Source organism: Peromyscus eremicus, chromosome 9, assembly GCF_949786415.1.
Source record: "Peromyscus eremicus chromosome 9, PerEre_H2_v1, whole genome shotgun sequence".
Classification (NCBI taxonomy): Eukaryota; Metazoa; Chordata; class Mammalia; order Rodentia; family Cricetidae; genus Peromyscus; species Peromyscus eremicus.
The window spans coordinates 88966403-88980169 of record NC_081425.1 but is presented as its reverse complement, the minus strand read 5'-3'; the positions used below and the strand labels follow the sequence as shown (position 1 = coordinate 88980169).

General features: G+C 46.2%; 2 protein-coding genes across 4 annotated transcripts in view; one reads left to right on the top strand and one right to left on the bottom strand.

The window, feature by feature from the left end:
- Positions 1–13767, bottom strand: part of LOC131919654 (disks large homolog 5-like) — a 406205-nt gene that overhangs the window by 81968 nt on the left and 310470 nt on the right. Inside the window, exons 1-4 of one of the 3 annotated variants that reach the window (XM_059274050.1) lie at positions 10162–10250; positions 9329–9512; positions 5388–5503; positions 4345–4441 (exon numbers count right to left, since the gene is read on the bottom strand). In XM_059274050.1, coding sequence (XP_059130033.1) covers positions 4354–4441; positions 5388–5503; positions 9329–9512; positions 10162–10247 — 474 coding nt within the window. In that variant the 5' untranslated portion in view covers positions 10248–10250 and the 3' untranslated portion in view covers positions 4345–4353. Of the gene's footprint in view, positions 1–4344; positions 4442–5387; positions 5504–9328; positions 9513–10161; positions 10251–13767 lie in introns of those variants that run through there. The other 2 variants (XM_059274049.1, XR_009381324.1) reach the window with 2 other exon arrangements.
- Positions 4048–13767, top strand: part of LOC131919657 (disks large homolog 5-like) — a 77713-nt gene continuing 67993 nt past the window's right edge. The window contains exon 1 of the mRNA XM_059274058.1: positions 4048–4071. The gene's annotated coding sequence lies outside the window, so the exon portion shown is untranslated. The remainder of the gene's footprint in view (positions 4072–13767) is intronic.

The window sequence follows — 13767 nt, the reverse complement described above, 5'->3', positions numbered from 1 at the left end:
CTCAGCAGAGAAAAACAATGACATCATGAGGTTTGCAGACAAATGGATGGATCTAGAAAAAATCATCCTGAGTGAGGTATCCCAGACTCAGAAAGACAAACATGGTATGTACTCACTCATAAAAGGATACTAGATGTGGAACAAGGATGACTGGACTGCTACTCACATCACCAGGTAGGCTACCTGGAAAACAGGACCCCAAGAAAGACACAGGGATCGCCCAATGACAGAGAAATGGAATGAGATCTACATGAACAGCCTGGACATGAGTGGGGGTAGTGAAGGGTGAGGGTGGAGGGAAAGAGAGCTTGGGTGAGTGGGAGATCCCAGCTGGATCAACAACAGAGAGGGAGAACAAGGAATAGGAGACCATGGTAAATGAAGACCACATGAGAATAGGAAGAAACAAAGTGCTAGAGAGGCCCACAGAAATCCACAAAGATACCCCCACAACAGACTGCTGGCAATGGTCGAGAGACAGTCCGAATTGACCTACTCTGGTGATGGGATGGCCAAACACCCTAATTGTCGTGCTAGAAACCTCATCCCACTACTGAGGGATCTGGATGCAGAGATCCATGACTAGGCCCCAGGTGGATCTCTGGGAGTCCAATTAGCGAGAATGAGGAGGGTTTATATGAGAGAGAATTGTTGAGACCAAGGTCGGATAAAGCACAGAGACAAATAGCCAAACAAATGGAAACACATGAAATATGAACCAATGGCTGAGGAGTCACCAACTGGATCAGGCCCTCTGAGTGGGTGAGACAGTTGATTGGCCTGATCTGTTTGGGAGGCATCCAGGCAGTGGCACTGGGTCCTGTGCTCATTGCATGAGTCGGCTGTTTGAAACCTGGGGCCTATGCAGGGTCCCTTGGCTCGGCCTGGGAGGAGGGGACTGGACCTACCTGGACTGAGTCCACCAGGTTGATCTCAGTCTGTGGGGAAGGCTTTGCCCTGGAGGAGATTGGAATGGGGGGCGGGCTGGGGGGAAGGTGAGGGGGGCGGGAGGGGGGAGAACAAGGGAATCTGTGCCTGTATGTGGAACTTAATTGTATTGCAAAATAAAAATTTTAAAAAAAACTGACAAGAAATTTCTTTTTTATTTTAAACGTTTTATTGATTCTCTGCAGCTAGAGTTTTCCTGCCTGGTCCACGGTCAGGGGAAATCTCTCTCAAATCCCAGTCCCACAGCTGCTCAGACCCAACCAAGTAAACACAGAGACTTGTATTGCTTACAAACTGTATGGCCGTACCAGGCTTCTTGCTAACTGTTCTTACAGCTTAAATTAATCCATTTCTATAATTCTATACCTTGCCATGTAGCTCATGGCTTACCGGCATCTTCACATGCTGTTTGTCATGGTGACGGCTAGCAGTGACTCCTTCTGCCTTCCTGTTCTTTCTTTTCTCCTCTCTGTTAGTCCTGCCTATACTTCCTGCCTAGCCACTGGCCAATCAGATTTTATTTATTGACCAATCAGAGCAACACATTTGCCATACAGAACATCCCACAGCAATTCTCTGTTGGCTTTACATCATGCATCCCAATCCCACTTTCCCCCCAACTCATTCCCTCACACCTGAGCTCTGCCCTTGAAACCTCCCGCACAAGACAAAACAAACAGAACAACACAAGGTGGAAGAAGGAGGTGGACTCAGTTCTTTTGCTCTCACAACCTCAGGGACAGCTCACTGGACCACCACTAACACTAATGTGTTGCTCGGTCCCAGTACAGGACCCACTCACCCGACTGCTACAGTTGGTGAGGGGCAGGTCCAGATCCACCAGTGCTGCAGCCTGTGAAGGGTGAGGTTAATTCTGTGTTAACCTACCCTGTCTTTGGAGGTAACAGAAGCCACTGACATCAACATAGATCAAGGCTGTTTCAGGGCAACGGATACAGACAGGTCCTTTAAAAGCAAACTAGACCTGGAGGACACCAGGGCCCCTAGTGGTAGCATTGGCCACTCAGATCTGTATGGCCCCAGCAGAAGCACAGCCCTTGGACACTAATATGGACCTAGATGGAAGCCTGTACCTCTACCTCCCTCTGTGTGGTCTTTGTTGGCAACACAGGCCATGGACATGAATACAGATACTGGCTGTCTTTGCAATATCGACCCAGACACGGTCCTAGACTGCAGCCCAGACCTGGATGTGACCATGGGCCTGGTTGGCAATGTAGATCACTCAGATTGGATTGGACCCAGCAGCACCATGTGCACAGGTAGTGGCCCAGATTCCAGGCATCTGCACTGTCTTTGATGGTCACAGGAGCCTGAGACATCAATACAGACCCTGGCTGCTCCAGGGCCATGGACCCAGACATACCCCTCAGCAACAGCCCTGGCCCAGATGTCATTATGGTCCTAGGTGGCAGCACAGGCTTCTAAGGCACACGTGCTCTTTTGGGGGGCATATTCTTTTGAGAACAACATGGTCATAGGTGGAGGCCCAGACTTCAGGTGTCTGCAAGGCCCTCACTGGTAAAAAGAGATATGGATACAGACCTCCACAGCTTCCTCAGGGCCATGGACAGGACATGACCCTTGGCAGCAGCCCAGGAAAGGACATTATCATAGCCCCAGGTGGCAAGCATGCCATGGATTTATTTAATGCTCCCTTAATCAATGTTTTCATTTCCTGAGAGGCTTTAGAGCAATACTGTTATGTTTCTCATTAATTGGGTGCTCATGATAATTTCAGAAAATGTGTATACAGAATAGTATCTTTTAGGGAGAGCTAAATATATGGAAACAAAGATACAGTATCAATAGTTTTCCCAAAATACAATGGATATCCACATCCTAAGCCCTGTGTAGACCTGGCTGACTGGGAACTCAATATATAGCAAAAGCAAGGCCCATAAGAGTGTTCTGATGTTACAGGAGTTTCTGGGGCTACTGGAGTGAGACAACACACCTGACCAAAGAAATTGATTCTAAGACGGAAGAGTTCAAAATCACTTTATTATTAATAAAAATACAGTTATTTTACTAAATAGGGGCTTAAATAGATCAGTCAACATAAACAGTGAATATCCTTATCAAAATACCCAAAAAAACAACAAGAACAAATAAATAGCAAAAGCTCAATCTATAACAAAGAAAACCCAAAAAACCTAAGCAAACAAAACCCAACCAAAAACCAAACAAAAACAATTAAGGTCAGCAGCATTCTCTTGCTACACATTTAAAGCACAGACCTACAGCCTCTGGCTGGCCTTGGAAACATGGTAGGAAGGCAGTCAACGATTGTGAAAAGCCTTTTCAAAGCTAGTATAGCGATGCCTCCTTCAGGCCTTGTAGGCCAAGTCCTCACTGAGACTAACAATGAGACATTTCCTAGAGCAAACATTGTGCCCCTTGGGAAGCTTTTGATAAATTATCACCTACTACTGATCCTGTAATGTCTTGGTCATCATTTGATTCTTTCAGACAATTCTATGCTTACTGGAGACCCAACAAATCCATGGGCAGCCTCTGAGTGCCCATGAACATCAAAGATGACTCAGGTGTCTTCTGTAAATCCTTTCTCAGGACCAGTCACTTCAGGCCAGGCTGTGAAACTGAAGAATACCCACTCATTTTACATATGGAGGGAAAATGACTAATACGAGGAATGATGGACTCTGGAGATCTCTTTGGTGCATTATCTTCAGCAACACTGGTGCATGGCATTGTGTCAACTTCAACACTCAACTGGAGAATGAAATATGATGCCTTTGGGTGTGGTCTGTCAGGAACAGCTTGACATCAACACAATCATCCATGACACATTTCACACCACATAGGAGGCCTGAGAACTCAGTCAGCTTGCCAAAGCCATCAACATTAAACCGACAGAAACAGTCTTGCTCACCAACATCTCTACCCTTCATGTTGTAGTACCCCTCACAGTGGCCACTTGCTATTGAATGTCAGGGTTCTCAGTAAATCTTGGCTCAGATTTTCAGTGTCTCAAGCTCATTTTTGGTTTCTTTCTTTTCTTTGAGAAGACTAAGTCAGCAGACCAATAGATCTGTTGGGGCTGGATCACCTGGAAGACAGCTGGTATTTTCCTCACTGGTGAGTTCACAGCTCTAAAAGAGTGTCTTCTGAGGAGGAGGCCTTGATCTCAGAGTATAGAATGTCATAGTTTAAAGGCATCTTTGGCCTCCTCAGTTCTCCCAAGATCTGCTACATGAGAAGGAAAGGCAATCAGAACCAGAAGCAGCCTGGCTGGGCCACAGGCCAGAACAAAATCAAGGCCTATTCACACTGGAAGCCAAGGTCAAGAGCCCCCAGTCTCCCACCAACACCATGTTTGCTGGGGATGGGATGCAATGGTGGCTCACTTGCCTGTGAGACTTAGTGCTCCTGCTGCAGCAGCTCTGTCTGCAGGAGGCTCTCATCCTGGGCTGTGGCCTGTTCCAACTCAGACTGGAGATTTTCTGATCTAGAGCAGGAAGACAGTTAGGGACCAGGCCTGGTGGGGACCTATCATGTCAGTTATTGAGCCTGAACCAGCTCTAGTCAGCTGGACAATCCAGCACGACCTTTCAGCTGAGGGCATTCCCTGCATTCCCCAAGGGAGAAGGGTCAGAGTATACCTGGGCCTTGATTTTTTTCTCAGCTTTTAAAATCTGCTAGAAGATGAGCTGAAAAATACAGTGTGCTGGGCAAGAAAATACAGCACATTTCTCCAGCTGTCTAGATATATTACTTTGAGAGAAAAATAACAATGTAGTAATGACTAAGTAACACTTCAGGGCAGATATACATGGCCCTGATTAGATACAGATGAATGTAAGCAACCTTGGACATTGAATGTAGACCCTCTAGGAGAGCCTACAAAAGAAAAGCAGTGAAGGATCTGATTATTGGTAAAGAACAGAATCCTGCCTCAGTTCAACTCCTCAACTCCTCAATCTTCTTATAACAGAAAAACCTTTTCACAGGAAACAGATTCACACTGCAGAGAACCTGTAATCAGCACGAGTGTGCTGCATCCAGATCTGCGCAAAGGTAGGAACTTCTCTCTAAAGGTGATATTCTGGAAGGAAAATAAAGTGGCAGGAGCACACACTGTCCTCCACAACTAAGCCTCCTCCTGCTAGGTTAAGGACTGCCATAGGGAGATTTATGGGGAGACACAGGGGACACTGAGAAGATTCCAGAGAGCCCAGAAGGGCATAAGGAACACACAACCCCAGAAACACTAAAGATCAATCATAGTGTTTCACGGAGAAGTTCTTGTTGACCGGGCCAGTACAATATCCTGAGATGTTCTTTCCCTTGCTGTGGCTGGGAGCTATTCAGATGGTGGGAATCCCAAAAGGACAGAGATCCGGGGACAGGTGATGTACATGGTTCTAACCACTCCTCCCAGCCTGGGCTCCCACCTCATCTCAGAGACACTGAAGTGATGTTGCAGCTTTTCTGCCAAGTCCTCTTGCTGGGTGACCAGCTCCATCTGCTTCAGCAGGTCCTTCAGTCTTTCATCCAGGCTCTCTTGCTCCTGTTCATTAGAAGACTGTGTTCTCAGTGGAGGCTTGCTCACTCACATGCACACACATAATTTCATGAACACACACGAGTACATGTGTGCACACATACAAGCACACTGTAATGCTAGCTTCACAGTTAATACTAACATAAGGAGCAACCACCAGGGATACTAACGAAAAGAAGGTAAACCTGTTGGATGAGAGAAGAACACAGAGGGCATGAGAGATAGGCAGTTCAGTCATTGAAGTGTCTATCCTGTGACTTTGTGCACAGACAGGTGGCCCTCTGGGGTCCTCGCTCCTTAACTAACTCTGCTTAAGAAGTTCCCCAGGCTGTGCAGTACAGGAATGTTCCCCAGCAAAGGACTACTGGATGGTCATAGACTACCCACTGGTCTTGTTCACTGTTTCCCAGTTGCCCCCAAAGCAAGCAACTTCCTTCAAAAGGGGCTCCCTTTACCACAGGTTGCCTTACTTTGGACCAAATGCAAAGAGTTTAGGAAACTAGAAAGTCTTCATAACCAGGACCCAAAAGAAACAGTTCCTTCCTCTGAGGTGATTGTGACAGGGATTAGTTTGAGTAACAAAAGGCTGAATAAGTCAGTGCCAAATGATTTTATGTATTATTTCATACTGAACAATATTCCATGGAAGAGCTTGACCACATTGTGCTTTCTCAATCTTTGAATGATCAAAGTATGAATGAAGCATCACGAGGCTACTCTCAGGAATGTTGATAAACCCCTGATGTCCCCTAGCTTCTCTGTGGACACCTACTTCATGTTCTGGAATCACTGTGTCACCTGGGGATTGCAGTTTAACTTTCTGAAGACTTGTGTGTAGCTTCTCACTGTGCTACACCATTTTACACTACCAGAAATGTCTGAGGGTCCTCATTTCTCCAAACCCTCCATGAGGCTGATTTTAACTCAGAGTAAACAACTTTGAAGAAAAGCAGTTACTGAGTGCTACAGACACAGGACATGGTGAGTGCTTTAGACCCTCAGGAGCCTAAGTGGGGTGCACTGAGACAGCCCCATTCTCACACCACAGCATGCCTAGGGGACTTCAGCTGGACTAAGATGCAGCTGGAAGCACACTGCAAGTCAGAATCTCTCAAGGACTAACATGCATTCCAAGCTCCAAGGCCAAGGTTATATGAGCCAAGATTAGACAAAGGGGGAAAGCAAGTGGTAGCAGGCAATGTGGATGAGGACAAAACAGGACATAGAGAAGACACAGCAAGTCACCTGACCATTGAGTGTGCAGTCACCATTCACCCAGAGCAGAGAAGAGAAACAAACCCTCAGCCAGGCTATCCTACCTCTCAGACACCTTGATATGCTACAGTGACCTGCTCCTAAACTTCATGTACCACATTCCTTTTTTTTGCTCCAAGCATTTCTGGGCAGATAAATATTTTTGCCTCTACAAATACCTGAAAACCATTGAGTTACAGTAGTTTTTGTCCCTTTGTTCAAGTGAGCTAGGAGGACATGCGGAAAGATGGGCAGCAGCATACAATATTTGATGGATGCCAAGTGAAGGGGCACATTACTTTTTCAACAAAGTTGGTTCCATCATCATTAAAGATGAGTAAATGAACATACAAATATGCAGAAACACACATACACAAACACACACACACACACACACACACACACACACACACACACGAGGTTAAACTCCACACATAGAAACAGGCTTGCACCTATAAGCACATGTACTCACAAACACACACAAATACCCCTATACATACAGGAAACATGGACACGCACACACACACACACACACACACACACACACACACACACAAGTCACCCACACATGGTCACATACACACACACAAACACTACTGGGTAAGCAATAGACAGTATTCACATACAAACACACACATAGAAGTTCACACACACATAACACAAAGATGCACAGAAAAGCACAACACACCACATACCACACCCCAACACACACAAACACACACACACACACACACACACACACACACACACACACACACACACACACAAATACTTCCTGAACCTAGAATGGTCAGTGAGAGGACTGCTGCCTAGCAGCCCCTTTTCTGATGCATGTGGAGGTCACGGGTCCTCTATGCTGTCTACAAGGCTCTTAGACTCAGCAAGGCTCTGCTACTCCGGCCTGCACTTACTTTTCCTTGAATGAACTTTATCCATCACAAAACCCCTGACCCCACAGGTTCCAAGTTCACCCATCACAGTCTCTTCACTAAACTCATCCTGGCTCCTCCACAGATGACCTTGATAGTCCAAGAGAAAGAAAGTGACCCATGGTCAACACCAGGAAGTTTTCAACAGATGACAGTGAATATGATATGAATTCAGCCCAATGTCAGTCAGGAGGCCAGTGACATCACCTGCAGTGCTTTTCAGGAATGCAGCACTCTGCACAACTATGAGAGGGAATCTGTTCTGAGACACAGCCATGCACAGGATATAGTCAGCAACACAATGTCAGCAAGGAGATGCACTGTGGGATTCTCTGTTGAGAAGTAAGAGACAAAAGAGACATTTCCTGTGGTGTTAGCTCTGTGCAGTGAAAGGAAAGAAGCCTACTGTTTATTTTTTAAATAGATTTATTGTTTGATTTTTGTTATTTATGAGAAAACACATTAGTATCAAAACAATAAAAGTAAATAAGCAGAAGAGAAAGCAAATATGTCCTTCCTCTTTCTGAGCAATTGAAACTTCTAAAATTGGATGAGAACAAAACAAGACAGAAGTTCTACTTTGGAGGTCTGGAGATCCATAGAGTGCTGGCCAGCCAGATTAGCCGAAAGAGAAAATTTCAGGTTCAGTGAAAGACCTGGGAACAAGGGAAAAAGAGAAGGAGCAACAGATGACAACACGGAAATTCATTATGTAGTCTCTGAACACACCCACTAATGTACACATTTACACACGATTGCATAGGTCACACTAAGAGCACAGAAATCAGAAGTGAACAGAAAAAAGTGAAGAGTGCATCATGCTGAATAAACAGTTGGATTTAAAATATGCACATCAGGTGTTTCAACTGAGACCCAAAACACTGCTATACATCCCTTGGGGCCTAGAAAATTCCTAGCAGAGCACACAGCTTAGTCAGACTATGTTGAGGGGATTGGAGAAAATATTTTCTTGCAGCTTCAAATCTGTCACTCTAATCCTCAGCCTGTCAAAGTCCTCCCACATCTATGGTCATCCAGTCATCTCCAGACTAGAAGCTCCAGGATGGGAGAATAGTCAAGTATCATGCCCAGAAAAAGGACTGAGAAGGGGCTACTCAGACATCTGTCACATGAACCAAGAGATTGGCAAAAGGAAGAGAACACATTGGGATGCAGGATGAATGGAGAAGACCCCATGCCTCCCAAATCATTGACAATGAGAACCACTCACTTGGCACTGACACTGTGCTCTAGTCCTTGAAGGCTGCTTCCTCCCTGTGATCTCACATGACCCTTGCAAAGCAAATGAGCCACAGGCCACTGACATCATCAATGAAAGCTTTGTGCTGTTCTCTAAGTAGCTCCCTGCATAGCAGCCCTCTGATCATAATGACATGTAGGTGTGTGATATGTGACTGACACAGCTCTCTCAATGTACTGCAGCTTCTGGCAGAGCAGGAGGGTTTGCTTGCCAATTATCCAGATTCTTGCAAGAGGCTAACTCTCCAGAAAGACCTGGGAATGATCACAGAAATCAACAGTTGGATGGTATGTAGGTGGGAGTCTGGATGGATGGGTGGATGGTTATTTGGGTGTCTCTATGTTTATGGTTGGAAGGTGGGTACCTGCCCCTGCTGCCTCAGCCTACCTGATGCTGCTCAGCAGAAGGGTCACAGATCATCTCATGGGCCTCCTTCAAGAGCCTCTTCAGCTCCTCACAGGACTCCTGCAGTTCAATCTGCTCCTTCCACAGCTGTCTGTTCTTCAGTCTCAGCACATGTACACTCTCCTTCCGCTGAGTCCAATCTCGGAGGACCTGGCTGTGGAGGTAACTGAACAAGCACCAAAACATGGTGAGCCCCAGCCAGCCTCCTTTGCCCAAGTACCACCAGGGCTGAAAAGTCCCAGACTCCCAGACAGCCCAAGAATGGAGCTCTCAGTAGCCAAGACAGCATCACTTAGATGCAGGCCAAATCCAGAAAATAACCAAATTCCAAAAAGATTCAACGTACTTCTGAAAACCCTGATGCCAAAAGGGATCCAATGCCTCTGAGAACAGGGTGCAGCCCACACCTGTGTTTAACTGTCCATGATACTGGGAAAGCATCAGCAAGTAGAGGGCAAACACTCTCGGAAAGAGGGAAGAAGAAGTCCCAACCAGAATCAATTCTGTCTATGGCTACCATGGAAGGCAGCTCTGTGAAGCCCTGGTTAGAGCCCCAGAGGTACTAGGATACCTGACACTCCCTTCATGGTACACAACATTTTTCTATCAAGGGTCTCCTGAGGATGGCAGCACAATGCTTGGAGGGACTCAGTGTCTTTTCACACTTAGCAAAACTGAGTCCAAGAGGCACAAAGCCAAGGACCACATGTCAGACTGCTTGTTAAGAGGCAGACAGGCAAGAATCAAAGCCCTCACTTTGGGTGAAAGAGAAAGATGGTAGAATCAGTCCCTCCCAAAATAAATCAGGCACATACCTGTAGGATACATTCTCCTCAATCAGCTGTTTGACCGTGTTCACGTCATCACTGATTTCCATGGGCAATTTCTGCAAGGCCGACATCACCTGCTTATGCTCATTTTTTTGCATCCCAAAAGAATTCAGCCTGTGGTAGGGCATGGCCCCAGGAGAAAAGGACCCCATGAACACAGGCCACAAGGATCATATGGAATCCGGCTTTGTTCTGGACTCCTCAGCCCCATGGATGCCAGAGCCTGACATTTACACACTGGGACCTCCTGGTGCTAAATAAACTTTCTATCATGTCCTCAGGCCAGAAAAAAAGGTTGTCCAAGGAAGTTATTCAGGACTGCACGAGCACCCTCAGTAAAACTGGAACTATAGATTACCTCTCCAAGAAGATCCCGGGAGTCTGTGTCACATATCTGGTGCCACCAGAAACCTATGGTGACATTTTTCCTGTCTTTACAACAGGGATTATCATGCCTGGCTGCTTATTGCTGCACAGAGGACCAGAGAATACATTGAGTATTTCCAGGGAGGAGTCCCAATTTCAGCAAGGCTTTATAAACTCCACAGGGGATTCCAATGTTCCACCAAAGTGAGAACAGTGGCCAAGACATGAGCTTCTCAAAGTGGAGCTCTCTAGTGTCATCAATGGCATCCCCTGGAAAATATGAAAATGGCAAATCCTCAGGCCCTGCCACAGACCCTAGATACCCGGAGTGCACACACACAACCTCATGCCCTCTAACACACACACACACACACACACACACACACACACACACACACATGCACACAATCACACCACATATACTCAGAATGCACATGAAGTACAGAGAGTTTGCACTGTCTCAGAATATAAGGAGGATCCAAGAAAACTATCAGGCTATTACTTCCTACACACACACACACACACACACACACACACACACACACACACACACACATACCGCATACAGTCAGGTTGCCCATGAAATGCAGGTAGGTGGAATTGCCTCAGAGTATGAGGAGGAGGACAAGGGAGAAGCAGTGATAAGCATCAGGCCTTCCAGCCACAAACTGAGATGGATGAATGGGACCAGGCCTGTCCAGCTGCTGGTCACAATCATCTGCTGGTCAAGTACAAAGACTCACCACAAACTCACAGAACCTAGCATCTCCCACAAGCCAACACCTGTCAAGGCCTCTTGAAATGCCTGTTGAGAGCTCACACGCTACTGTCCCTATCCTTAGACTGTGATTCAGGCCACAGGCTCTGCTTTTCATTTGGATGAATAAGAATAGCCTGTGTCCCCATCTCACATGTACCCAGGTTCCAAATTCTATGCACTCAGGAAAATAAGTTTAGCCACCAGGACACCCTGGAGGTTCAGCCTCCTGTTCCTCAGGAAAGCTTAGCTACACACTGTGGGGTTAAGATGGTCAGCAGAGAAGTGCACATAATGACTACCTGTTCTGCAAATCCATATCTGTATAACTGGTCAGGATTCCATGAAGTTCAATTCGCTCATATGTTATACTCTGTAGCTGAAGGGTGAGTTTCTCCAACTTTGTCATCTGCTGCTCCTGCTCAGTGGAGGTGGAGGTTTGAGTTGGTGTCTTCCCAGTAGTCCCTGCAGTAAGATAAAGCAAAGTGAACTTGTACACTTGAATGGCATAGGGCCAGGAGAATCCATGATAGTCCCAAAAGGAAGCCTCGGGAAGAGGAAATGCTAGGGACCCACTGAGGGCACCAAAGAGTAGGGCAATTATCCTCAAATAGGTTCTGTGAGCTATGAATCTGTCCTCAACCACCATGGCTAGGCATGTGCCTCCCTCTCTAATGCAGTCCCCCAGCCCTTGAAGACATAAGATAGCCCAACTATGTAGATTTGGAGGACAGTGTAACCTCATATCTGATGTGGTGCAGGCAAGTCCTATTGTCTCTAGAGCTTAGCAGTACTAAGTCCTCATCACCTGTGTCCAGGACCAAAGTATCTGAATGTCTGATGGTGCATGGCTAAGAGAGTTTCCCTCCCTTCTTATTGGCATCAGATTCCCATGGAAACTGATGGAATCCACTAGGATGCAGTGCAGCAACACCCTACCCAGAGAAGGACACCTAATTAGTTACCACTTTGCTCCTGCTATCCCTCCTTTCCACTTAAAATGAGATTAAGGATCCCCCAGAAAAGCCACTGCAGGCTTAGCTCTCCCAAACTAACCATCAGAAATTGTTGACTCTGGCCCCGTTTTTAGGGCACTCAAAGAAGCAGGATAAGCCCATTGCTTCCCAGAAGTTCCCAGATGCTAAGCCCCAGTAATGGAAGACCCAGCTCAAGCTCTACCTCCTCCAAGAAGCTCCCAACTTCTTTTCATAACTCACTGTTCCCTCTCCAAAACACTTATTTCTCCATGTTTTACACTGAGACTGAATCCCAGCTTCCTTCTGCCTCTCTCAGGTCCCCCCATGTTCTCCATTCTCTCTCCCAAGCAGCCTTCTCAGTCTTGCTGACATGTCTACGGGCAGTGAAAGAATACCCCACAGTCACCTGGTGTTCCCACAGCACTGGTGACATCAAGAGAATGCCAAGAACTCCCCAGAGTATAAGAGCTAGTCATGAGAAGGAACTATTGGGTTCACCAGCAGTAGCCCTCACCTACCTACAAACTACATCTTCTGCAATTCACTGGAAGCCATACTGCCCTTCCCAGGAGCCTTCTGAAAAACGTATGGGAAGACCTTCATCACCTCCTCATTACAAACCCAGGCATCTCTCTTTGCTTCACTAGAATTTATTCACTATTTCATGTGCAGGAAGTTGAAAACTCACTTCCAAACACATCCCAGGAAATGGATCATCCAACTCGTGAAACCTCTAGTCAATAAACAAGAAAAAAAGGTTTCTAGGTAATTAAGTAAGGATGATGGGGAGAGGAAAGTTCAGTCCCCTGCAGGCAACAAGCACCTTGTGGAGGATGCACAAGGCTGTTAGTGTGGTGGGAGATTGGAGGTGTCTTGTCTTATCAGAACAAAGATAAGTCCCATAGTTGACGAAAATTATTTCTAACTTCAGGAGAATTCATTCCAGCCATTGTAGATACCAAAAGTGTGATTAACTAGTGACATGTCTGGCTGGAGATATAAGAACCAGAGTTCCCCGGGGGAGCCCTCAGACACAAAAACAAAAACTCCCATGAAGAATGATGGGCCATTCCTGCATTCAAGTTTGAAGAAAGATGAATGGCTATTGAGAGGCCACACAGAGAACTGCAAGGCATTTACAGAAAATCAAAATTTGTGATAATCATGAGGAGAGTATGTAGTATGTCACTGTTGTGGTTCTTCACCTAGAACTACACAAAAGCCAAATTCCTTGAACTTGAGCCTACTGTGACAATGCACATGCCCTTAGGAAAGGTGAAACAGCCAGTTTAAATTACAACATCCATCGGAGCATGAGAAGGGCAGGCAAAGGGCGCAAAATGAGAGATAATAGGGGTCCTTTACCCTAGACCTTCCCCAGAGCCCGACTTCACACTTGTAAATTTACTGACATTCCTGAAATGAGAAGCGAGCACTAGTTCAGCCTGGATTGAAAATTCACCAGAGTCTGGACTGTGGCTTCTGAATTAT